The following is a 23,609-nucleotide window of genomic DNA, read 5'->3' as shown; positions in this document are numbered from 1 at the left end:
TCGGCGTAACGGCGTAATGACCTTGAATAGATTTCCAGTAATTCTATTGGCTGAAACATTCATCTGTCAGAAATTTTATCTGTCAAATTCATCTATCAAAAATTTCAGCCAATAGAATTACTGGAAATCGATTCAAGGTCATTACGTCGTTAGCCGATACGCCGGTTTTAGGATAGTGTGGCTGCACCCTCAGTATGTGGTTACCACAGAACCTAAACCTTTGAATCATAAGAATTGTAATTTATTATCATATATAAATAAATCTATTTTTACATATTTCTTTCAAAAATAAAATATTCCAAATAAATAAGTGAAAGAGTTTTTGACTATGCATTTATTAAACAAACACACTATAATATATTTTATTTTAATAAACTTCAATACGTGTTAACCAATTATTCGCGGTATATCATATATAATCTGGCGGTACAAAAGAACTAAAATGTTAGCACAAAACTGTTATTTTATATTTAATAGAAGAAGAATATATTAGGTTATAAAACTATGTCAAAATTTTCATAACAAATGATTAATATTAAAAATATGCTAGTGATTTAAATAAATGGATGGCATATTGGCTCTCGGACACTTTTGTGAAACCCACGGGCCTTGCGTGATTCTTTGCACTCAAAGATGTAAGGAGGAACCGCAGCAATTTCCTCACAGTCTTACTGTTCCTGTGTGCGAGGCTTGCCAGTCTTTAGATTTAGAGCAAGCGATAGTATGCAAGGAAGAAAATGTTTGTTACGTTACAACAAGAACACCTCTACAACAAGATTTAGCGTTTCTGTTAAAGCAAGCTGTTGTAAGAAGTCTCAGCTGTGAGGTACAAATACATTAATATATATTATTGTTTTGCTATTAAAAATTGTTCTTAGGAAACGAGTAAAGAAGGTGGTATCTTATACTTTGGTGATCACGAAAGAGGCCATGTTATAAGTCATATTTTCACTGTTCAAGATTCTTTAGCAAGAGGCTTTCAAAGGAAGTATTGCATATTGATGTTAATGAGAGATAGAGTAAATATTCCTAATACCAATCAATTATCCTAATATTATTTTATTTTTCTATTATCAGATTCATCTTTTAAATTGTTGGCCTTTCCTCACTAAACATATTAAAGAAATTGCATTAGATCTACAACAAAAATCAGTTAAAGTGAATACTTTAGAGCAAATGCATAAATCCCAAAGAGCAGTGAGACAGGCACAAGGGTCGCCAACTTGCACTGGTCGATCTTTAAGTGAGTTGACAGGAGAAGCTGCTGTATTTGCACACCTTCATTTATGGTTTACCTGGCTGCTAAATGTTGAGACCGTCGTGGAGAAGCCTTTTAAAGCTCCTGATCTACCTGTCGATTGCCAGAATTTGAATTTAAGGACTGTTTATAAAAATATGTCCCAAGTAAGTAGGAAATTGATGTTATTTACTTAAGACTTAAATAATATACTGTTTATTTTAGGATATCTTTCAAAAGATCTGTTATTGCTATTTAATAGGAATTAGGGTGGAATCAGATGATACCGAAATAGAGAGGACTTTCATGAAAATTTTACCCAAAAAATTTATTCTCCCCAAAACTGGCGATTTGTGTAAAATAACCAAGGTTGGTGAAATTTATAAAGTTGCATGGAATGGCACACTACCTCAAAAGTTGCCATCTTTACTTATTTCTATTGAAAGTGCTTTAAAAGATGAAAACTTGCCAGTTGCAGCACTCGAACCTCACATAATGAGTTTAGTTATGCACTGGTATAACATTGGTTGTGCTTTATGTTGGTGTCCAGATAATAACACTAACACTGACTTATTAAAAAGTTTTGGGGTCCAAAAGCAAGATATGCCTTTGTTGTCCTATTGGATACCTCAATGTAAAAATTAAATTATATTATATTTAATATATTTTATTGTTATATATTATATTTTGTTAAATATACTACATCATACATTATGTTTTTTCTTCTTTTTCTTTGAAATATTTTTAGATTTGTTCCCTACTTTTACTTGTTCTGTCTGTTCTGTATTCTCCATCTTATTTTTTTTAGTTTTAGCAGCAGTGTCACCTTTTAATTTTCTTTTAGTGTTATTTATCTTTACTGAACTTAATTCTTTGTCCGAACTATATTCTACTTCTACAACAACAGTACTTTTTTGTGGTATTCTCTCTTTGACAACCTAAAATAATGTAAATATACTAAATCAAACAATACAAACATTGCATATGTGCATACCTCATCAATATTATGTGTTTCTTCTTCTTCCTTTTTAACTATGCCCGACCACTGAGCTATAGAAAGACATGTTATTCTACAATCTGTGTTGACACATGCAATTTCCCTTAATTTCCTTGTCCACACTTTAATTTGTCCTGTACTTGAAGCTGTAGTGATAAATCCCTCAAAATACTGAGCTGCTTTTACTCTACCTTAACATTGGACATATCCTTAGAAAAATAATTAAAAAATAAATAATATTTATCATTACCATTGTGCCCTTGCTGTGAAATTTTCTGTGTTTTACTTTCTAGGTCCCACACACTTATTTTACCATCTTCATAACCAATAAACACAGTATTACTGTCCATCCACACACAAGAAGTTACCCTCTCCTCATGCTTCAGTTCTTCTAGTATTCCTCCAGTCTCAATACTCCAAATTTGAGTGATTTTTCCACCATACAAAATAAACTTAACATCATCCGGGCCGAATATTATTTTCTCCAAACTCTTTGGGTCCTCGCATTTACTGTTTAAATTAATAATATATGCCGCTCTTCCTTTTATCAGGTTCCATGTTCTGATAGTACAGTCAGTGCCCAAACTTAGTGCTAGTTTGCCACTAGAATGCACTGCTATATCCAAAATAGTACCTCCTTTATGTGCTTTAGTCCATAGTTTCTCTAACTGCCAGTTGCCTGCTCTTACAATAGCTAAAGAACCGTCTTGACTCGCAGATATAATGTGGGAATGATCTTTCGTGAACGCAAGGGCAGTTATTGTACTCTCATGATGTGTCAGCATACAATGTTCCTTCCGGGACTTTAAATTGTAGATAATTATTCTATCGTCGGTGGCCCCGGAAGCTAAATATTTGTCACATATTGCCAGTGCTCTTACACTACCATAATGATCGTGGGATGCAACACTTTGAGTGAGCTTCTTTTCCTAGGAAAAAAAACACGTAACACAGTCTAGAATGTTATACAAAATATACTATAATTACTTTGGATGAAAAGAAGTATCCCAGGATATACTCTTCGTAAGTTCCGGCTAGAATCTCAAAATATGCAGCTTTCGGCATGGCTTTGTTTATAAAAATCGGAGTGAATCGGAGTATTTAAATTAGGTTAGATTACAAATCTTCCTCTTATTTTATTGATGTGGAGGCCTAAGCTACTAGGACTATCCGGGCTGACAAAGAACTACCGTCATATATAAAAATTATTATTTTTTGATCATAGACAACGAAGTATTTTGATTTTAATATTTTAATTTTAAGTTTAAAGAGAAATTAAAAGGTCCTCTCATTTATTTGAATATTAATAAGTATTTTGCCTAATTTAATCCAATCCAAACTCTAAAAAAACACTACGAGTTTATTAACATATATATTTTCATAACATACAATACAGGAAAGTGCAATGTAAACCACAAACTAAGAAATAGATGAATCTATCGATTTCAATTCACTATAATACTTTCTACAGTTGGCATAAAATTCAACAATGTTTTTTTAACTATATACAACACAAAAACGTATTTACCTCTAAAGTAAAATGATAAAATGCATTTTGGAATCAAAAAAGGAGTTTTGGAAAATCTTAACTTTAAATATATTATTGTTTTGCTCGAATAATACCTGGATGGCGATATAATACAAAGTTAATCAGTAAATTTACGGTTTACGTTACGTCCGAACAAGGCCGTACGAATCTGGGGAACGAGCTGCTGAGAAATCAGTTCCAGTCGAGCTTCTAAAGTGTTGTTGATCTTGATCTTATTGTGGTGGGCATACAGTTCAATTCCTCCTGTGGTTTCTTGGGAGAGTTGCACTTCGTTGTCAATGACAAGGTTGACTTCTTTGCCAGTCACATCCTTGTATTTGGTGGAAACATTGGGGAGGACAGATTTAATAAGGTCTCTGTCTTGTGGTCTGACACGTACAACAATGTTACTCTCAAAAAGCTAAATAAAAAGAATTGGTAATGATAATTAAATATTTCACTGAATTTAGTTGACAAACAAACCTGGTATAAAGCTTGTAGAATCAAAGACTCAATGATTTGAGCGTAGCGGCCTTGATCGCTAGTTACTTCACCCAATCTTTTGCGGGCATCCTCTAAAACTGCCCTTACATGATCCTCCCTGACTTTCAATACCTTCAAACGAGCTTGATTCAACATATTGGATGATTGACTGTAACAAACATTATTATGATTGTATCAACAAATACTGTAATTAAATGTTATTTATACCAGTTCATACAATTCACATTGTAAGGCATAAGCGATAAAAACAATACAAATTAAAATTAATCCTTAAAGGAAGCATTATGTCACTTAAACTGTTAAAATGAATACAAATAGGTATCACATGACCTATTAGAATATATAGAAATATTGCAATTCCAAGTTAATTTCTTACATTTTCTTTTGTAGTTCTACTTGTTTCTCCTTCTTTTCATAGTATTCCATAATTTTAAGTCTCTGCTGTTGAACCAAACGCCCCTTTTCAATGTTGAATTCTTCCTCAGCCTTGGCATCGATTTCTTCAGCCTTTTCGTTGGCTTCTTGCTCGATGAAAGCCATCATATGTTTGATCTGCATGAATAGAAATTATGCTCTTAATATTTGGTAAGGGCTTATTGAAACGCAAAAATTTTATAAGACATCTTTTTTGTATGTGTACACTGAACATTTTGGTGTAAAATCAAGAATTTACTTACTTGTTTTTGTACATCTGCGTCGCTGAGAGCCATGGTGGATGATTTCTTGCGGTTAATCAAAGAAAAGAATTAATACAACTTATTTTCTTCTAGGACTTCTCTGGACTACGCCTTGCTGGAACTCGAAATAAAATTCGGGTGTCGATTGATCATATGATTATCAAAATTGTCAAATGAATGTCATGTGATGTTAGTTTTAAACTGTTTTCTAGGGATTTTAAGCATATTTATTTAATATTTCTTGAAATTAAACTGTATTAAAAGGAAAATTATATATTTTTAAACCTCCATTTCTATTTGATAAGCTATATATTTCCCTTAACTGCAATTTACAGTTATTTTCCTGATAAAATAATATTTATCAAACTATGTATTTTTGGTTGCCTAAGTTATTTGCTTTAAAAATATATTTATCTTTGGAGATAGTTTATAACATGTTGTGCCTATCGTTTATTCAAATAACTAAAAAACTAAATGATTAAATATCACATTATTGCGGTATTTTATACAGATAACCATTTAAATAATTTTAAAATAAATATGAAACTTGGAAGAGAGGTTGGCTGTACCGTAGAAAAAATAGTTCATTTGTCCTATGCATTTTTTATTGGATTTTGTCTGTGGACTGTGGATTGTGGATTTTGCAACGTTGCCAGAGCTGGTACATTTGTACAGATCTGGAAAATTTGGAACCGTTTGTACCAAAGTACATTTTTTACATTTCTGGTACATTTTTTAACAGTAAACACTGATTACAACAATAATTTTTTGAATAAAAATCGGCAAATTACACTCCAAATATCGAAAGTTCAAAAAAATCGACAATTTTTCCCTTAGAATTTTTCCTAATACCGCTCATCACTAATTTCGTTTTCTACATCGCCGGTATCGCCCTCTATCAAATATAAGTCAAACTATATTCTGCCAACCCTGCCAAGAATTCTTTTTCTATCTGTGGCTGACAGTACCGAGACGACTTTGACTGATGCGCGATTTGTTTGGTACATTTTCGATCAAATCGATCAAAATCTGGTACATTTTTACCACAGAATAGTACAATTTTGGAAAAGTCTCTGGCAACGCTGGAATTTTGTCAAATTTTGTTATTGCATTTTTGAAAGTTGCTCACTAATTTTAAAGTTAATTAGCTTTCTCTGAAGTTAATCAAATAAAATTCAAAAATGAGTACCATGCCAGTGAGTTCTTCCACTTTATTACCATTAGGTGAGTTTATTTTGTAATGTTATTAGAGATAGGTTATAAATATTGTTTTATATACGTTAACCGGTTTCTTCATTAATTTTAGAATTGGTCGATAAATGCATAGGTTCTCGGATCCACATTATCATGAAAAACGATAAGGAAATTGTAGGAACACTTTTAGGCTTTGATGATTTTGTTAACATGCTACTGGAAGATGTTACGGAGTACGAGACAACACCTGAAGGAAGGCGCGTTACAAAACTAGACCAAATATTGTTAAACGGAAATAATATTACTATGGTAAATATTAATTTATTTGGGTGATTTTATGTAATAACGAAAACATTCTATTTCAGTTAGTTCCGGGAGGTGATATGCCAGAATAACATAATATTAATATTTAGGTTTAAGAATAAAAACAGATATTTATTTTTTGGAAAAATATTGTTTATTTTTAATCACATCCTTCTTAACATACATGTAATATATACAAGTTACTAAGCATTATTACTTGAAATGCTAATTCTTACTGAAACCACATTTTTTCATTATATACACATAGTCGTACAATGTGGTTTTATGTAACTTTTAAGAGAGCAACTATTAAACACTGTTTTCAGAACTAAAACACATCACTAATTGCTTATTTTTAAGTGGTTTTATTTTCAATGCTCAGTATTTTTCAGGAAAAAAATATTTTTACAAACGGGCAATTCCATGTACGACGTTAATTTTTTTATATATTTTAAGTGATTAAATTACTGAAAAAACTCTCATCATACGCCTCAAAAAGAATCAAATTTCTTAAAAAATTATCTTATATTATCTAAGTTGGCCAGATTTCGCGAAAAAATTTAGGGATAAATTATTAGAATTAGTTTGTAAAAAATCTTTAATAATTGCATTTTATATGAAGAGTTGCCATGGAAAAACAAAAGAACGCTACCTCTGGGCCTGGTGCGCGTCATTTACTGTTTTGTTGTCAAGCCTTTGTGTACTGGTGTATTTTTGTGCCAAATGTAAGTAAAAATTACTTTAATTTAATTACAAATATAGCTCAACTTTTTGTCCCGTGAGTAATCAAAAAAGAAAAGTTTTTCAATTTTTGTCGTTGTTTCTATGAAAACCAGTATAAAGGGAATCAAACTTATAATCCTATAATATATTGGCTAACATGTATTAAGATTCTTGGAAATATATTTTTTTAAATTTGTTTAAACTGTCCCATGAGTAATCAGTTAAAAGTTACAGCATAACATTTTGCTGTAAACATGCTTTTTTAAAGAAATGCGTTTATTATTTTACCAAAAATATCAAAAAACATCATTTTTACTAACATTACAAGACCCATCGCCAGTTTTATTACTTATTAGTTAATATCGACTTTTTTTAAAAATAATTGTTGAAAACATCAATACAAAATAACGGTCATAGGTTCTTTTTATTTAAAGATAGCAAAAATTAAGAATCATGAGAGGCAGGCACGAGTTAGGAGTCCGGTTAAAAAGTATCGAGACAAAATTAATGCGGACAAAAATTTAAGGCAAGCGTATCTTAATAAACATGCCGAGAATTAAAAAATTAATATAATTGAAAATTAAAAATTATAAATGAATAGAATTGAAAATTAATATAATCCTAATAAATTCCGATGAAATTGAAGCAGCTAAAATTAAATTAGATGAAAAATGGAATCTAGTTAAAAGAGTACCAAATACAACAAGTTTTCATAGTTTTAGGAATTTTAGTAATTATCAAATTGAGGTTAAAAAGGTGTTTAATTCCAAGCACTCAAATATTGTTCAATGTTATTCTATTTAGCTATCAAATATTATGTTATTTTTTTGAATCTAAATAAAAATTTATATTAAAATTGTAGTGTCCCGTGAGTAATCAACAAATTATTTATATCCCAAATATATCTGTCTGTATCTTGTAATACAGCTATAGCAAATTAATTTTAAGTTCAGCACATGTAAGTTCCCAACTCCACTTAATGTATTTTGTTTTGTATAGGTTCATAGAAAAAAGCTATTAAAAACAAAATTTTAAAAATCCAAATTTTTTGATGTCCTGTGGATAATCATAGATTTTTTATTAATGTTTTAATCACTATAAATTTCAATATCTTGTTCTGTATCACAACAGTAATTCAAATCATTGTCTGTGAAAATAATAACCTAAAGCTTGACCTAGCCCATATGAGGGACAAAATACACTTTCTTAAAATTTTGTTGTTATTCTAAATTTCCCGTGAGTAATCATGGAATTGCCCAAACTTGATTAAATACACTAAGATTTCCAAATTAGAAAAAGCAAGTAATAGTATAAATAATGAATATATTTAAAAAAAAAATAAAAAAAAATTTATAAATAATGAATATATTAGAGAATATTTATCAACCACTATATGGCCGTTTTATACAGGGTATCCCAATATTCCGTGGACATAGAACTACTGTATATTTTTGGAATCAAAATACAGTACGTCTGTCAACTCCACCGACGACCGATTTTTATTTTTTGGTTATACAATGGTCCTTCTAGTATTTACTACATTTTTTGTCTCTTATAAAAAAAAAACGTCACCTAGCATGCTTTTTGAAAAAAAAATTTTTTTTTGAAGCTGATTTCCAAAAAATGTTTTTTGTCGCATATGAAGCCGCATAAAATCTATTATGCTCTAATAATCTAGTTGGCAAAAGTATGGAATTTTATGTTAGTATCCCAAATTGTTTTTTACAATAAACTTCATAAAAATATTAAGAAATTTTAAATTACTTAAGTTTATTTTTTATTGATGCCCTCTAACGGACAAACGTAGCACTTTTGTATAAAGGTAAATTATGTGCAATTAACTTTTTTTGATTCAAAAAATACCTAAATCTAATGTCCACGGAATATTGGATACTCCCTGTATATTTTGGAGGTCAGCTTTGGTAAAATAAATTCTCCAAAATTTTTTTTCTCAAAACCTATGCAACATGACCTTTTTTACAAAAGACAAGAAATGTAGTAAATACTAGAGGGACCATTTTACGAAAAGAAAATCTGTCGTCGGTGGAATTGGAAAATATTTACACTAAAATATATGTAGGGGTGGGGGTTGTTTTCACCCTTCCCGTACTTTTTCTTGCTTTTTGTGAAAGTCAAATGTTAAAGCACTTAGCAAAGCATAGTCACCCAAAATCTCATTAAAATCGGAATAGCGGTTCTTAAAATATCTTAAAAAATGTGGTTAATTTTTTAAAGTTTGATGCCCTCTAGCGGACAAACGAAGCACTTTTGTATAGAGGTAAATTTTGTCCAATAAACTTATTTTTAGTTTCCAAAAATATATAGTAGTTCTATGTCCACGCAATATTTCGACACCCTGTATTTACTATGTACCTACAGTGTTTTTAGAATATAATGTATGTTAAAAAATTATTAAGTGAATAGGTACTTTTAAAACATCTAATTATAAACAAGGAAGACTAACATTATTTTATTATGTATAAATAACCGTTTTTACTGTGTCTGTAACATTCTGTATATTATGTTGCTTTTGAATTATTACGTAATTCATCTTATAAATTTACAAATTTTGACGAAGTTTCCTACAAATAGTAATCTAGCAACTTACTTTAAACAGTAAATAAGTTCTAATTTAGTGTACAGGAGCTATATACATTTTGAAATAAAACTTTGTACATAGGGCATCAAAAAAAAGCAAAGATACTTCATATGGTTGTAAATAATAAATAAAAAAAGATATCATAAAGTCCAAAATGATATAATTTAGTAAAAATGACTATTTTTGCTCAGACTTAAATAAATGTCTTAAAGTTTACCTTATTACTATGTGTCTATTTGCTAATCTTCACCCTTTGAAATTTTTTTTAATCTTTTATGTTTGACCTGCTCAAGATATTTAGCTTTGGCTTTGTCACATCCCGTGTCACAGATGGATTCGACCTTCGACAATCTTACAGTTTTAGACTTCGTAGTGATTCCACCTGTATCAGATTTCCTTTTTGAATGTTCTCTGGTTAGATGCGTTGATAGATCACAAATTTCAGCAAACGCTTGATTGCATTTCGAACAGGCATAAGGTAGAACAGAACCGGTATTTCTCAAGACTATAGAATGGGAATTATGATGTTTGTCTAATTCCTCTCGTGAAGAAAATCTTTTGAAACAAACTATACACAAGATCATATCATGAAAACATTCATAATGATCAGATAAAAGATACAGGTGCTTGAACCATTGATCACATAAGTCACAACTTATTATAACCTAGAAAAAAAATAAGATAATAATTATAATAAATGTTTAAAATAAAAGAAACTTTTTACCTCAAATTTTTCATGAGCTGTTTTACAATGGTTCGACAGAAATAGTGCACTATCGAAGGACATATCACAAACATCACAAGTCACAAAATGTATCTTCCTATGTTCAATCATCTCTTCTTTGCTCTCACAAACTAAATTGCATTTGTGACAAATCTCTGTGTAATTTTTCAAGTATGTCGTTTGTTCGCACTTGTATTGAATTATTCCCAGATTTAAATGTATACTTTCATAATGAGATTTAAGACAGAATATGCAACCTACCACTGCATCGCATCCTTTACAAGGATACCTGTTTAGTTCTCTTTGATCCACAGGTTGACAAGTGTAAACTAATATTTCAGTTGGTATATCATCTAAAATATTGTCTTGTCTCTAAAAATAAAAGTTAGATATTAAATTTATACTTCAATATATCTGAAAGAACAGCCATACATCAGCAGAAACTTCTGAATCGTACGTTGTTTCACATAGAACTACCGTACTGTTGTCTTCTATATTATCAGGGGTACTGGCATATCTGTGATCATCCATTTTATACTCCTCTATGTTACCTAGCTCTGGAGAATCGCGATGTAGTAGTCTTATACAATGCTGATCGTTTGTATGCCTTTTATCATCTTCGTTTTCGGAAAAGTCTTTTTCGCTCACTTCTAATATAATGTTTTCCTCGTTCGTGTCCATATTTCCTTGGTATTCTAAATAAATAATTTCCGGTTCCTTTTCACTATCTTCCGCACTTTTCACAGTAATTTCGCTCATTTTCAAGATAATAAAACTCAAGTTTTGTTTACTTGTTTGAGGTAGGAAGAGTTTTATAATCAGCTGGTTCAAAAAATTGAAAATTGCTTTTCTATTTGACAGTAGATGTCGCATGTCATGTTATCTCTGTCAGTTGCAGATAAATTTTTAAATAGACGCAACTCAAAAAGTTTATAAACTTCCCTTTAATTTAAAAAATGTTAATTTGAGGCTTTGAAATGTTACAAAAATATTATCATTCTTTTTAGCTTTTGATCTCAAAGAGAAAATTATGTGCAATTATGTTACCATTACAGATTTCTATAATAATTGAAAAAATATTTTTTGTTTTGATTTCATTTTTTTGACGGGGCTCGTTATTAATTTCAAAAATATTTTCGTTTCTAGCGGGCATAAAATCACTGAATATAAAAGAAAATAAAGGAATTTCCGATGTGACAAAGCCCTTTGGCAGGCTTCGCTATTTTCTTTGTCCGAAAAGTGTTTGCGCGAGCGCATAGCAAGCGGCTTTTTGAGCCACACTTTTGTAGAAAATTGACAGTCGAGAATAAACTCGGAATAAAATGGACGATAATTTAATAATTCCGTTCGGAACGGTCGGTTTTTGATAGTTTTTAACATTATTTTAAATGAACGAACGTCTAAAATGGTGACAATAAAGTTCTAGTGATAGAATTACGTGTAATAATCAAAATATTTGCCGTAGAAATAAGGTAAGACTCCTTTAATTTTGGTCTATTGTTTTGAGTTTATATATAGGTAACCATAAAACTTTTGGGGCCATAGGAACGGTATAAAGACGCTTTTATGAGTAGAAGAATTCGTATATTCATTACTTTTTATATTAAGATCTCGATTGATGCCATAGAATTTAAATTACGACAAGTTGAAAGAGAAAACGATCCTTTCCTGAGAATATTTATATTTTGCGAAAAAGTATCGATTATTTCGTAAAAGTGTTTATTGTAAACAGTGTTTGCTCCAAATTTATGTGTTACGGGGAAAGAAAAAGTATGTAAAATCGAAATACAAACAAACAATCGGTGTTCTAATTCCGAAGATGTCGCAATCTTTTATTGGTATTTATGCAGCCTTTAAAAAGACTCAACACATTATGTAAATATTGGAAATATTCACATATTTTTTATAGGTTCCGCAGTGAGATATTTGCCTTTTTTTACTCTATAATCAAATATTAAAAAGTTAGGATTACGTTTTTTTACAATGTTTATACTTAGCAATGTAGATATGAAATTACAGTGTTTTAAACAGTAAAGTTGTAAAACAAGTAGATAATATTCGCAACGCATCCTGAAATTCCTGCAACTTTCGAGATAAAAAGACGAGGTGCCTTTTAAACGTTTTCAGTGAAATAATTTGATGTGAGACTGTGTAGGTTTAATGACCTTGGTTAACTCTAAAATTAGTTAAGAAAGCCCAAGAGAAATATCTGCAGGATGAGAACTATTTTTGTTTATTTCCAATTATTAATATCTCTTGTCCTGTAATTTTTCTTGACGTTCATTTTTTTTTGTGCCAAGGATTAGTATTGCATACCTATATTGAGTTAGGCAGAAAATACCTAGCAAATTAGTTAAGTATTTTCTGGAATATTGTTTACAAATGATATTGAATGGAGGAATAGGTGTATTAAATCTCAATTTATATGGCAGGAAAGTGTAATTTTAGTGTTTTATTAATAATAATTCTTCGTTTATTAATAATAACTCGTCCTAAGAGAATTGTATTTATCGGTCATTCAGTTCATAACACGGCGTCAGAGTTGGTTTGGAAATGACGATCGCTGTCTATTTGATATTTGCATTGATTCTCTGTAGCAAATACATATTTGTCTGATATTTGCTACAGAAAATCAACGCAAATAAGGGTAATTTGATACCAATAATTAAACTTTTAGTTATGTAATTAAGGGGCGATTTTTAAAACTATTGTTGCCAGCCATGGACATATTCTCCGCCGGGCTGACTAACTGGAGTTTAAATTTGCCGCTGGGGATTCAGATGGTAGCTCTGCTGCAAAAATGTCAAGTTTATGCCACACAGTGCCTTCTATTAAAAGATCAGCCTACGGGCGAGATTTATGACGTCACGCTAGTTAGATATAACGGATTAATAAATATGTTGTAGAATACATGGAAAACATAATTATTCCTCAGATTTTTGGTTTGTATTTTAAAAATGATATAGTTTAAATGAAATATACATAATATACAGTTAATAACTACAACATATATACCTATTTATAGTAATAAATACTTTGGCAAATAAACTATGAACCATACAAATGTAGCAAATGTTTTACAATGTACAAATAATGTATAGGTACATAAGATAATGGGTAAAATGTAAATATATTTTTTAAATTTTGGGGTTTGAAAATCGATCTAATTTAACAAAAACATTTAATATCTACTAATAGTGATGTATTATTATTTGCATTCACAAAATTTATATGTATATTTTGCAAGTATCAATGTTCGAAAAATTATATTTAGAAATAATACAATATTATCTAAAAAAGTAAGCGTCAGCGATGCTATGAACTGAAGATCGCTGGCATTTTATATGTTAAATTATTCTAAAATTTTTGATTTTCTTGGGATTTTAGGTTCGGGAAAAACGCTGATTAAGTTTTCATTTGGGTTTTTCATTATTTTTATTTGGTTTAAAAAAACGTTTCGGCTAACTATAGCCTTCACAGTGTTGTGTCATATGAGAAAAATAGTGTCGAATATAATCCAAAAATTACATATACAATATAATTCACACCTCATAATGTTTACTGCAATTAATAAACTAATATAAACTTATCAAAAGATGACCACATATTTTTTTTAAATTATTATTCTTAACACTAAAATTATCTACATTGACTATGGAAGTACGCAGTAAACATTATGTGCGTGGTGTGAATATTTTATATGCAATTTTTGGATTATATTCGACACTATTTTTTTTCATATGACACAACACTGATGGAGGCTATAATGTTAGCCGAACTGTTTTTTTAAATCAAATAAAAATAATGAAAAACCAAATGAAAAATCAATCAGCGTTTTTCCCGAACCTAAATTCCAAGAAAATCAAAAAATTTAGAATATTTAGAATCAAGGTTCAAAAGAATATCAAATTTTCCAAGATTGTAAAATTCTAGTTAATTATTTTATGTGTACAGTTATTTAGGGAATGTCATCGATGTTCATTTCCAAGCCAACTAGACGCCGATTTTTTTCGATGATACGGTATAATTCTTACGTAAAATGTAAATAACATTAGACCTTAGCATTAGACCAATTAAAACAAAGAAATATGAATTTCTTAGTATTTTTAGTAACACCTTTATTCTTAAAACTTAATTTTGTATTATGCAAATATACCAATTTTATTGTTATTTTATTCATATTGTATTCAGCCATCACTTAAATATTTGATATTAATTTGGTATTATAAATAATCAATACTATTCATTAAAAATTACTTACTGAACAAATATTGTTATGCTTAACATACATTATATATTATCAAACAAAAACACATTCTTCTTTTAAACTGTATCAGTCTTGTCTTTACAATTTAAAATTTGAACTCAAAATAATAATCTTTTTCATGATCTCTAATACACATATTCTTTATTTTTCCCTAGTTCATAATACCTACTTACGTGTTTGAATCTATCGAAGCTAAACCAGCAACACTTGGAGTGGAGATTCCACAATATGAATAAAATAAACATAATTGTCCAGTTTTCATTAATACCATCATGGGAGAATAATATTTTTAAATTTATTAAAGATATTTTTAATAAAATTCTCTTGATTTATAACTCGTACCCACTTTTCTTGCTCTTCCGGACACTTTAGGCTGCCTAGTATAATAACTATCCTTTCCACCAGGAACACAACAAAGATGAGGCATAGCACCAATAACACACTCCACTTAAGCTTTATTGATGAATTGTTAGAGTCTTAAAAAACACACACAAAAATCACGATAAGTAAAAAATGTATGGGCACTTTTAGGTTAAATCACTTGCACAACGTGTAATTTTTAAAATTTCTATTTTTTTATGCGAAACCGAGAGTGACCATAATCTGGTAGTAGTTTATGTCACTTCAACACCAAAATAATTAGTTTTTTGCACTACAATAATAAATAATACCAAAAATCAAAGAGTTAAAACCAAAAATCAACCGACAAAATATGAAACAGAATCTAACCCAATATCTAAGTATGTACAGCTGATGAAGCAAACAAAAGTCCGCCCGTAGGCTGATCTTTTAATAGAAGGCACTGTGCCACATTTATTTATTTATTTATTGACATTGTCATTCGTTTTGACACTTTATTTTTTTTTATTTAGTGCGTAGTGTACAAGATAGTTTAATAGCCGTAAAAAACTCATTGCAACTTGAATATTTTGAACGGGAAAGTGATAGTTATGGCTCTTTATGTCCTTTAAGTGCTGTTAAGAAGGTGAGTTTTGTTGATGTAAATAATAACTGTTTATATATTTATAATTAATTTATTTTTGTTTCCTAAAATATTTCGATTAAAAGAAAATATGTAAAAGTGAGCAACGCTGTGCCGGTCAAGATTGTCACGTGACTAAAAGGTTATTTGACATGAACTGATATATGTACAGGGTGTCCCATTTTAGTTGAAATCATACGGTATCTCCGTTATTAGTAAAGATAGAAGGGTGCGGTTTGGACAAACCTGTCTCACTTTTTTGTCAAATGCCGTAAACAATGCCGTAAACGAAATTTTCATAGCCCTCTCCTAGTTTCTGAGCTACAGGGTCTTTTTGAAAATTTTGCAATTTGGGACACCCCCTGTATCTCTGTTATTGTTAAAGATTTAAAGAAGGTGAAAACTGTTTATTGTAGAAATTTTACGTAGAATACAGTGGCGTAGTCTGTTATTCTACGAAAAGAATATTTTTAAAGATATGAACTAAAGTTATGTTTTCTTAAATGGAACACCCTGTATATTTATAAATTATATGATCTGGCTTGCCATAAGCTTCTCAAAAATGTACATCCCTCTATATTTATTAAAAGATCATATTTATTAGTAGGCCATGATTGATAATATCATACGGTATCTCCGTTATTAGTAAAGATAGGAGGATGCGCTTTGCACAAACCTGTTCCACTTTTTTATCAAACGAAAGATGCTGTACCTAAACAAAATTTTCATAGCGCTCTTCGTTCCCGAGCTACAGGGTCTTTTCGAAAAATTTGGAATTTGGGAACTCGATAACCCCCGTATCTCCGTTATTTGCTGTCCTCCATTCGCGAATTTCAAGTTCCAGAGCTTTACGCCCTGGGCTACTCAGAACGGTTCTGAAAGGAGCTGTGCGCAGGGGTGGATGGGCCATATGGGAAAACGGGAAAATTCCCGGTGGGCCGGTTGAAAGATGGGCCGGTGGGCCGGTCCCGATCAGAGCTCGAAAAAGATTGGATTAGCAAAAATTAAATGCTTCATCTTCTAACTAAAGCGACGTAAGATCCTTAGTGACTCCATAACTATTATAGCAAAATAAAAACACTAAATCACCACAATACACCAAAACACTTTTACTTTTACACTGGACGCGCGTTTCGCTAACCATGTTAGCATCATCAGCAGATGATTATAAAGTACAATCTACAAGTTGAGCGTTTATATACTTCTTCCTTATGGTCATTTTGTTTTTTGTGGATTTGGGCCGGTTGCTTGTTTTTCCCGGGCCGGTTTCCACTTCCCCATCCACCCCTGGCTGTGCGCGATAGCCTGGTGCCTTCATATGGCGCGGAACAGTTCTGAACTTTATGACTCAATTGAATGGATTGCAGTGAGTGTGAGTGAGAGTATCGCGTTCTTGAACAGTTCAGAGCTGCACAACTGCGTGAATGGAGGACAGTAATTGTGGACGATATCGAGATGTTGAAAACTGATTCTTGTAGAACTTTTTAAGTAGAATACAGTGGCGTAGTCTGTTTTTCTAAGAACAAAATATTTTTGAAAATATGAAGGAGAGTTATGTTTTTTCAAATGGAACATATTGTATATTATTTGTAAATCATATGATCGGTTTTGCTATGAGCTTCTCAAAAATATACAGGGTGGCCCATCGAAAACGTTCCGCAAGGCATAACGGCCAGGGCTTTTTTTTTCAGAAAATTCAAAAACACGTCAATTTTGTTTGTGAGGGGGACAACTTTTGCCCCAAAAATGATTGCAAAATCTTCAACCCTCTAAGCGGGGGTGTCATCCCCCAATTTTTTTCAAATGGAAAGGGCGGTCAAGTGGTACCGCAGTGAAAAGGGCTTTCTATTCTCTATATTTTCCGGCTTCGTTTTTGAAAATCGGTCGAGTCATTGAGAAATTATAAAGGATTTAAATTTGAAAAGTTTATTTAAACATTTATCAGAGTAAATGATAAGGGTAAATTCCTTCGACCAATTTGCTGTTTTTTCTTATTATTTCTAGATGTTTACGCATTTTTTCACTTGCCACAAGGTTGAACGATCAGGTGCGGTAGTTGCTAGATAGCTGTTCTGTGACTTATACGTTGAACTTCTTCTCAATATCGTTAAACTTTTTAACAATTATTATGGTGTACTCACTTGCAGAAAAAGTGGAAATAATCGAACTTTATTTTAAAAATAATGAATGTGGCAATCGGGTTGCGCAGATATTCAATAAACGCCTGACAAACACCTTTATGGCAAAATTGTCCGCGAGTTAAGCTTGTCGCCCACTTGTCCGGCACAGCACGGACCGTAGCTGCCCGTCGCCTGCAGGCGACGGAGAGCTTGGTCGCCCACTTTTCCGGTGGAAACCGGCAAACCGTCACGTCGCGGTCGTGTGTTGCGAAGATCTTTTTATTTTAGTTTACATGTAGCAGTGACTGGGTCACTATGTGTGAAAGCAGCAGTTCTGATGAAGAAGTTATTGTAGCTGGTTATGATAAGCACTATCAGTTATATCATAAATTTCCCTATATTTTTGTACTAAACAAATTAATTTTTCATCGTCCATTTTTAATTTTTTTTCTTAGGACTGCTTTCTCGGACTCAACAACAACAACTGCCGAAATAATTGCAAAACATATGTATATGCGATCGACAGGCTTCCACAAGTTGGTGCAGGCCAGCGCCGGCCGGCGACGGCCGGCTTCACGCACATTTGGCCGGCCCGTCCCGGCCCGTCCCAGCACGGGCCGTCATTTGACGGGGAGAGTCGGAGAGCTGGAATCTGTTCCGTCGACGGACTCGCCGTTCCGTGCCGTGACGGGCTAATGTGCGATAGTCTATTCATTTGCATGGTTTTAATCCTATCCGTATTTTGACGGGCCGGAACGGGACGGGACGTGACGGCCAAGTGGGCGACAAGCTTTAGTAGCAAAATTTCGCGAAACTGGTTCCGTTATGAATAAAAAGAGGCAGAGGGAAAATCCTGTAGTAAATGAAGCGATGGAGGTATTCGTATTGGGCCAAGTTGCCATGAATAGTACGCTGAATACAAGAAAATAGGCCAATGAGACCGGCGTGAATCGTACAAATGTCCAAAGGATATTAAAAAACATAAGTTCTACCCTTACAAAATTCAGTTGGTACACGAACTTAACGAAGACAATTTTGATCGTCGCTTGCAATTTTGTGAAACTATGAGTGAACGAGTGGCGAATGATAATAATTTCCTATTTAATGTGTGTTTTTCGGATGAGTGTACTTTCTTTTTGAACGATATAGTTAATCGGCACAACTCTCGGTACTGGGCTGAGGACAACCCCAGGGGTTTTCACGAGGTGCACACTCAAAACCCTCAGAAATTGAACGTATGGGCTGGTGGAAATTCTATTGTAGGTCAGTTTAACGATATTGAGAAGAACTTCAACGCACAAGCCACAGAACAGCTATCTAGCAACTACCGCACCTGATCGTTCAACCTTGTGGCAAGTGAAAAAATGCGTAAACATCTAGAAATAATAAGAAAAAAACTCGAATTGGTCGAAGGAATTTATCCTTATCATTTACTCCGATAAATGTTTAAATAAACTTTTCAAATTTCAATCCTTCATATTTTCTCAATGACTCGACCGATTTTCAAAAACGAGGCGGGAAAATATAGAGAATAGAAAGCTCTTTTCATAGCGGCACCACTTGATCCCCCTTCCCATTTGAAAAAAGTTGGGGAATGACACCCCCGCTGAGAGGGTTGAAGATTTTGCAATCATTTTTGGGGCAAAAGTTGTCCCCCTCACAAACAAAATTGACGTGTTTTTGGATTTTATGAAAAAAAGAATACCCTAGCCGTTATGCCTTGCGGAACGTTTTTGATGGGCCACCCTGTATATCACTCTATATTTATTTTCACTATTTACTGCAATATTTAAAATGTCATTTTCTTATTAGTAGGCGGTGATAAATAAAAAAATTAAAATGGTATTTACTAAAATAGTCATACACATATTAAATTTTTATTTGGGAATTTATTATAACGGGATGGGTTTGCAAACATCTAAAAGCTTGCTTTACTAGATTGCATTATTAAAGCATTTTCCAGGTGTTCGACATCGTATTAGTTGCCACGATATATTTCATATTTGTTTCATATTTCAAATCCCCAAAATCAGAAATCGAGAATGGACAAATCCGATAATCGAGGAGGACATCATTATGGGTCCATTGATTCCAATTCATTGATTTGAGAAATTATAATTTAATAAAAATTCTCATAAGTATTTTCAAAGTTGTGAGGGGGAGCCCCATCTTGCTGAAAGCATATTTCACGTAAAGTAGCTAAAAGAACATTTAAAAGTTCTGGTAAGATAGCTTCCAAGATTTACAAATAGCGGTAGAGAGTTAAGTTTCCCTAATATATAAAGAATTGATTAGTGGCTCCCAAATTAAAACAAGAGACAGATAGCAGTATACTTTTAATAATTGTTTAGTTTTTTTATTATCAATCATGGCTACTAATAAATATGATCTTTTAATAAAAACTTTTAAATATAGCAGTAAGTAGTGAAAATAAATATAGAGGGATGTACATTTTTGAGAAGCTTATGGCAAGCTAGATCATATAATTTATAAATATACAGGGTGTTCCATTTAAGAAAACATAACTTTAGTTCATATCTTTAAAAATATTCTTTTCGTAGAATAACAGACTACGCCACTGTATTCTACGTAAAAATTCTACAATAAACAGTTTTCACCTTCTTTAAATCTTTAACAATAACAGAGATACAGGGGGTGTCCCAAATTGCAAAATTTTCAAAAAGACTCTGTAGCTCAGAAACGAAGAGGGCTATGAAAATTTTGTTTACGGCATTGTTTACGGCATTTGACAAAAAAGTGAGACAGGTTTGTCCAAACCGCACCCTTCTATCTTCACTAATAACGGAGATACCGTATGATTTCAACTAAAATGGGACACCCTGTACGTACATATGTATAAAGTATGGAGTGTAGAGGTAAGGAGAAACAACTCCGTGCATTAAAAAATGGTCAAAAAAAGGGAAGAATTAGGATGGCGCTGCTGTAGCAAAAACCTAAAATTTAAGACATGCGCCGAACATTTTTAGAACAGCTGATTCAAAAGACATAAATATTTGACGTGAATCATATACGTGAAGCCGCGGGTTTCAAAAAATACAAATTTATTTTCATGTCACATGAAATAAATTACAGATTTTTATTCAGCAGCAATAGACTAGCTCTTTTTTTATTGCTCTCATAAGTTATTTCGCAAATGTCATTCAAGACGACGAAAACATTATTCTGATCGTTTTAGCTTAAAATTAATGTTAATTATAATTAAGAAAAAATTTATTTAAAGTAATAATTGGTGATGGGTTTAAAATAAATATAAGGCAGCTATAGAATAACTTCACATCTACATTTATTTAGTATAAAAGTAAGTCAACATGTCGTTTTATTATCGATTATTCAGAAGCAATAGACTGAGCCTCTTTTTTATTTTTTCTCATAAGTTATTTCGTAAATCTCATTCAAGATGAAAAAAAGCTTTAGTTTAAAATTAATGTTAATTATAATTGGGAAAACTTTATTTAAAGTTTAATTGATGATATGGGATTTAAATAAATATAATGCAGGTCAAAAATAACGTAACACATTTTATTTAGTATAAAAATTAAGCCAATATAATGTAATTTTATACTGTACAAGTATTTATTTACGTTTTGCCATCATAGTTGCCATTCATTCAGAATAGTGGATTTTAAATGTTCGATAGTCGGATGGCTTAACTACCTTAATATCAACTACTTCTAGACAAGAATAGTGTGCAGTATTATCTTCTTTTTCACCCCCAGCTATTCCAACATGGCTTGCATGGCTTGGGACGTGGAATAATATAATTTTATAGCCCTTCCAGATCCTCATGTCTTCCTTGTAGTTCACCCAATAGAATCGTTCTCGCAGCTTCCTCCCAAGTTGGTAGTTGCTATTCATTCAGAATAGTGGATTTTAAATATATTTGGTAGTCGGATGGTTTAACTATCGTAACAATAACTACTTTTAATAATTTTTTTCTCAATTCTTTGCACTATAATTTGCATCCACATATTGTAATATTTTCCTTTGAATTTCGTTTCCTATTGTCCCATGGCTTGAGAAGTAATGTTATAGCCCTTCAGATCCTCATGTATATCCCTTTTTCCTTGTAGTCCACCCAATAGAACCTTTCTCTTAGCTTCCTCTCAAGTTGGTAGTTTCCATTCATTAAGAATAGTGGATTTTAAACATGTTTCGTACTCGGATGGTTTAACTACTGTAACATCATAAATAAATTGTATACCAACACATAATGGCCAAACTTCAACAGACTTTAATATTCATAAACCTCATCAGAAGAAAATATTTTTTGATCCAAAGTTTTTTTTTCGTTATTAGAATAAATTACCTGGAATTTGTTAATTCATTACAACATTGAATAAAAGATGCAAAGTGTTTATACACATACTATGATAGATAAATCTTCATTTAAAATTATGTGATAGATCTGCTTGCTTGTAGGATCTAGACTGATAAACTCAATTTCTTTTATTGATATAACCAATAAAGTAGTAATGCTGAAATTTTGTTTTTTGATTTGTGCAATAAGGTCCATTATTTCCATTATTTGATGCTGTTATTGCTCTACAAAATGTTGATCTCTATCAAGGGATGTTTATGTGTATAATATTACTATTTATGTGTATAATAATACTGTATGATCGAAAAACACGGCGTCAAGTTGGCTTGGAATGACATCTCGATGACATTCTCCATATCATTTACATATAAAATGACAGCAATCTTCATTTCATAGGCATCGCTGACGCTGTTTTTTATTCAATCAAATTGTACTTACGTATATAATATTCATTTAATGGTTCCTGTTTTAGTTGCTGGTGTTCATATTTTGGTTTTCTATTCTGTTGTTGCTCTACAAAATGTTAATATTTATGTGTATAACATTACTCTTTCTTTGTATAATAATACTTATGTGTATAATATTCATTTAATGGTGCCCTTCTTGCTTGTTGCTGTTGTTGCAACTCAGAATTTAAATTAACCTGAGGCAGTAGGTAGAGCTTCATCCTCCAACATTTTCCTATGTAAATACTGCAAGTGGACAGTATTTCTGATGACAATTTTATCATAAACTTTAACATCTTGTTCTTTAAAACGAAACTGCCATACCTTATCTGTAGATTTCAAAGCAATATCTAAATGCTTTTGACCATCGCTGTAATCTAATTCTTGTTTGAAAATCAATACCTAATATTATCCTGATGATTTTGATTTTTGACAGATTATTAAAATACAGCACTTACAGTTAACCAGCAGTTAACTATATTTCTTGAAAGTACCTACAACTTTATTTATTTCCTACTTTTATTTGTTTAAAAAAATGCCAACAATTTGTGCATGTCTGTCAAACTTTAAAATCATTAAAAATAAATTTTATTCAGGTTGTAACTTTATAGAAAGGATTGTAAAAATATACTTTGTAACATGTATGTCAATAATCTTACGAAAAATGTTTACTACACTTTTGATTGACTCTAATTATTACATATAATACAAATAATACAATACTGAATTATATTATGTATTTTACAGGCTTTGCCTTTGCTCTCTATTTTTCCATCAGCTATTCAATCAACTTCGCACCACACACACTTTAACCATTGTTAAATAATAAATAAAGCACAAAATATTGATAAACAATAATTATTTTATATTCTAAAAAATAAAAAAACTTTTTGGGTAATGTTTGGTTATATTTAATTTTATTCTCTTATCTATGGTTACTTTTCATTTTTTAGATTTATGCGTTTTTAG

General features: G+C 31.6%; 5 protein-coding genes and 1 long non-coding RNA gene across 9 annotated transcripts; 2 read left to right on the top strand and 4 right to left on the bottom strand.

The window, feature by feature from the left end:
• Positions 1-496: 496 nt before the first annotated feature.
• LOC115885959 (folliculin) lies at positions 497-1,951 on the top strand. Its single transcript, XM_030904994.1, has 4 exons — positions 497-826; positions 879-1,019; positions 1,078-1,404; positions 1,463-1,951. Exons 1-4 carry the CDS (start codon positions 563-565, stop codon positions 1,880-1,882), a joined length of 1,152 nt encoding a protein of 383 aa, XP_030760854.1. The 5' UTR covers positions 497-562; the 3' UTR covers positions 1,883-1,951.
• LOC115885958 (p21-activated protein kinase-interacting protein 1-like) lies at positions 1,903-3,329 on the bottom strand. The gene is made up of 4 exons (XM_030904993.1): positions 3,222-3,329; positions 2,485-3,163; positions 2,232-2,425; positions 1,903-2,175 (listed from the first exon to the last, which is right to left on the bottom strand). Exons 1-4 carry the CDS (start codon positions 3,297-3,299, stop codon positions 1,942-1,944), a joined length of 1,185 nt encoding a protein of 394 aa, XP_030760853.1. The 5' UTR covers positions 3,300-3,329; the 3' UTR covers positions 1,903-1,941.
• A 263-nt stretch (positions 3,330-3,592) lies between these two features.
• LOC115885970 (V-type proton ATPase subunit E) lies at positions 3,593-5,123 on the bottom strand. The gene is made up of 4 exons (XM_030905002.1): positions 4,944-5,123; positions 4,643-4,818; positions 4,246-4,414; positions 3,593-4,183 (listed from the first exon to the last, which is right to left on the bottom strand). Exons 1-4 carry the CDS (start codon positions 4,974-4,976, stop codon positions 3,881-3,883), a joined length of 681 nt encoding a protein of 226 aa, XP_030760862.1. The 5' UTR covers positions 4,977-5,123; the 3' UTR covers positions 3,593-3,880.
• An 874-nt stretch (positions 5,124-5,997) lies between these two features.
• LOC115885979 (U6 snRNA-associated Sm-like protein LSm5) lies at positions 5,998-8,457 on the top strand. The gene is made up of 3 exons (XM_030905013.1): positions 5,998-6,167; positions 6,250-6,446; positions 6,503-8,457. The coding sequence occupies exons 1-3, from the start codon at positions 6,125-6,127 to the stop codon at positions 6,530-6,532; spliced, it is 270 nt and encodes an 89-aa protein (XP_030760873.1). The 5' UTR covers positions 5,998-6,124; the 3' UTR covers positions 6,533-8,457.
• A 983-nt stretch (positions 8,458-9,440) lies between these two features.
• LOC115885986 (zinc finger protein 528-like) lies at positions 9,441-11,332 on the bottom strand. The gene is made up of 3 exons (XM_030905021.1): positions 10,919-11,332; positions 10,487-10,858; positions 9,441-10,427 (listed from the first exon to the last, which is right to left on the bottom strand). Exons 1-3 carry the CDS (start codon positions 11,243-11,245, stop codon positions 10,002-10,004), a joined length of 1,125 nt encoding a protein of 374 aa, XP_030760881.1. The 5' UTR covers positions 11,246-11,332; the 3' UTR covers positions 9,441-10,001.
• Positions 11,333-21,936: 10,604 nt separating this feature from the next.
• LOC115885996 lies at positions 21,937-23,363 on the bottom strand. 4 transcript variants are annotated; one of them, XR_004050822.1, is made up of 4 exons: positions 22,764-23,363; positions 22,633-22,707; positions 22,243-22,435; positions 21,937-22,182 (listed from the first exon to the last, which is right to left on the bottom strand). It is a non-coding gene; the product is annotated as an uncharacterized LOC115885996 (long non-coding RNA). The 4 variants fall into 4 exon arrangements; XR_004050823.1 differs by having other exon boundaries at positions 22,243-22,418; positions 22,764-23,362; XR_004050821.1 differs by having other exon boundaries at positions 22,633-23,362.
• Between the last annotated feature and the right edge of the window lie 246 nt (positions 23,364-23,609).

The sequence above is a fragment of the Sitophilus oryzae genome, unplaced genomic scaffold (assembly GCF_002938485.1).
Source record: "Sitophilus oryzae breed Bouriz unplaced genomic scaffold, Soryzae_2.0 scaffold_465_pilon_pilon, whole genome shotgun sequence".
NCBI lineage: Eukaryota > Metazoa > Arthropoda > Insecta > Coleoptera > Curculionidae > Sitophilus > Sitophilus oryzae.
The sequence above is the reverse complement of the archived record's forward strand: the minus strand, read 5'-3'. Positions and strand labels throughout refer to the sequence as shown.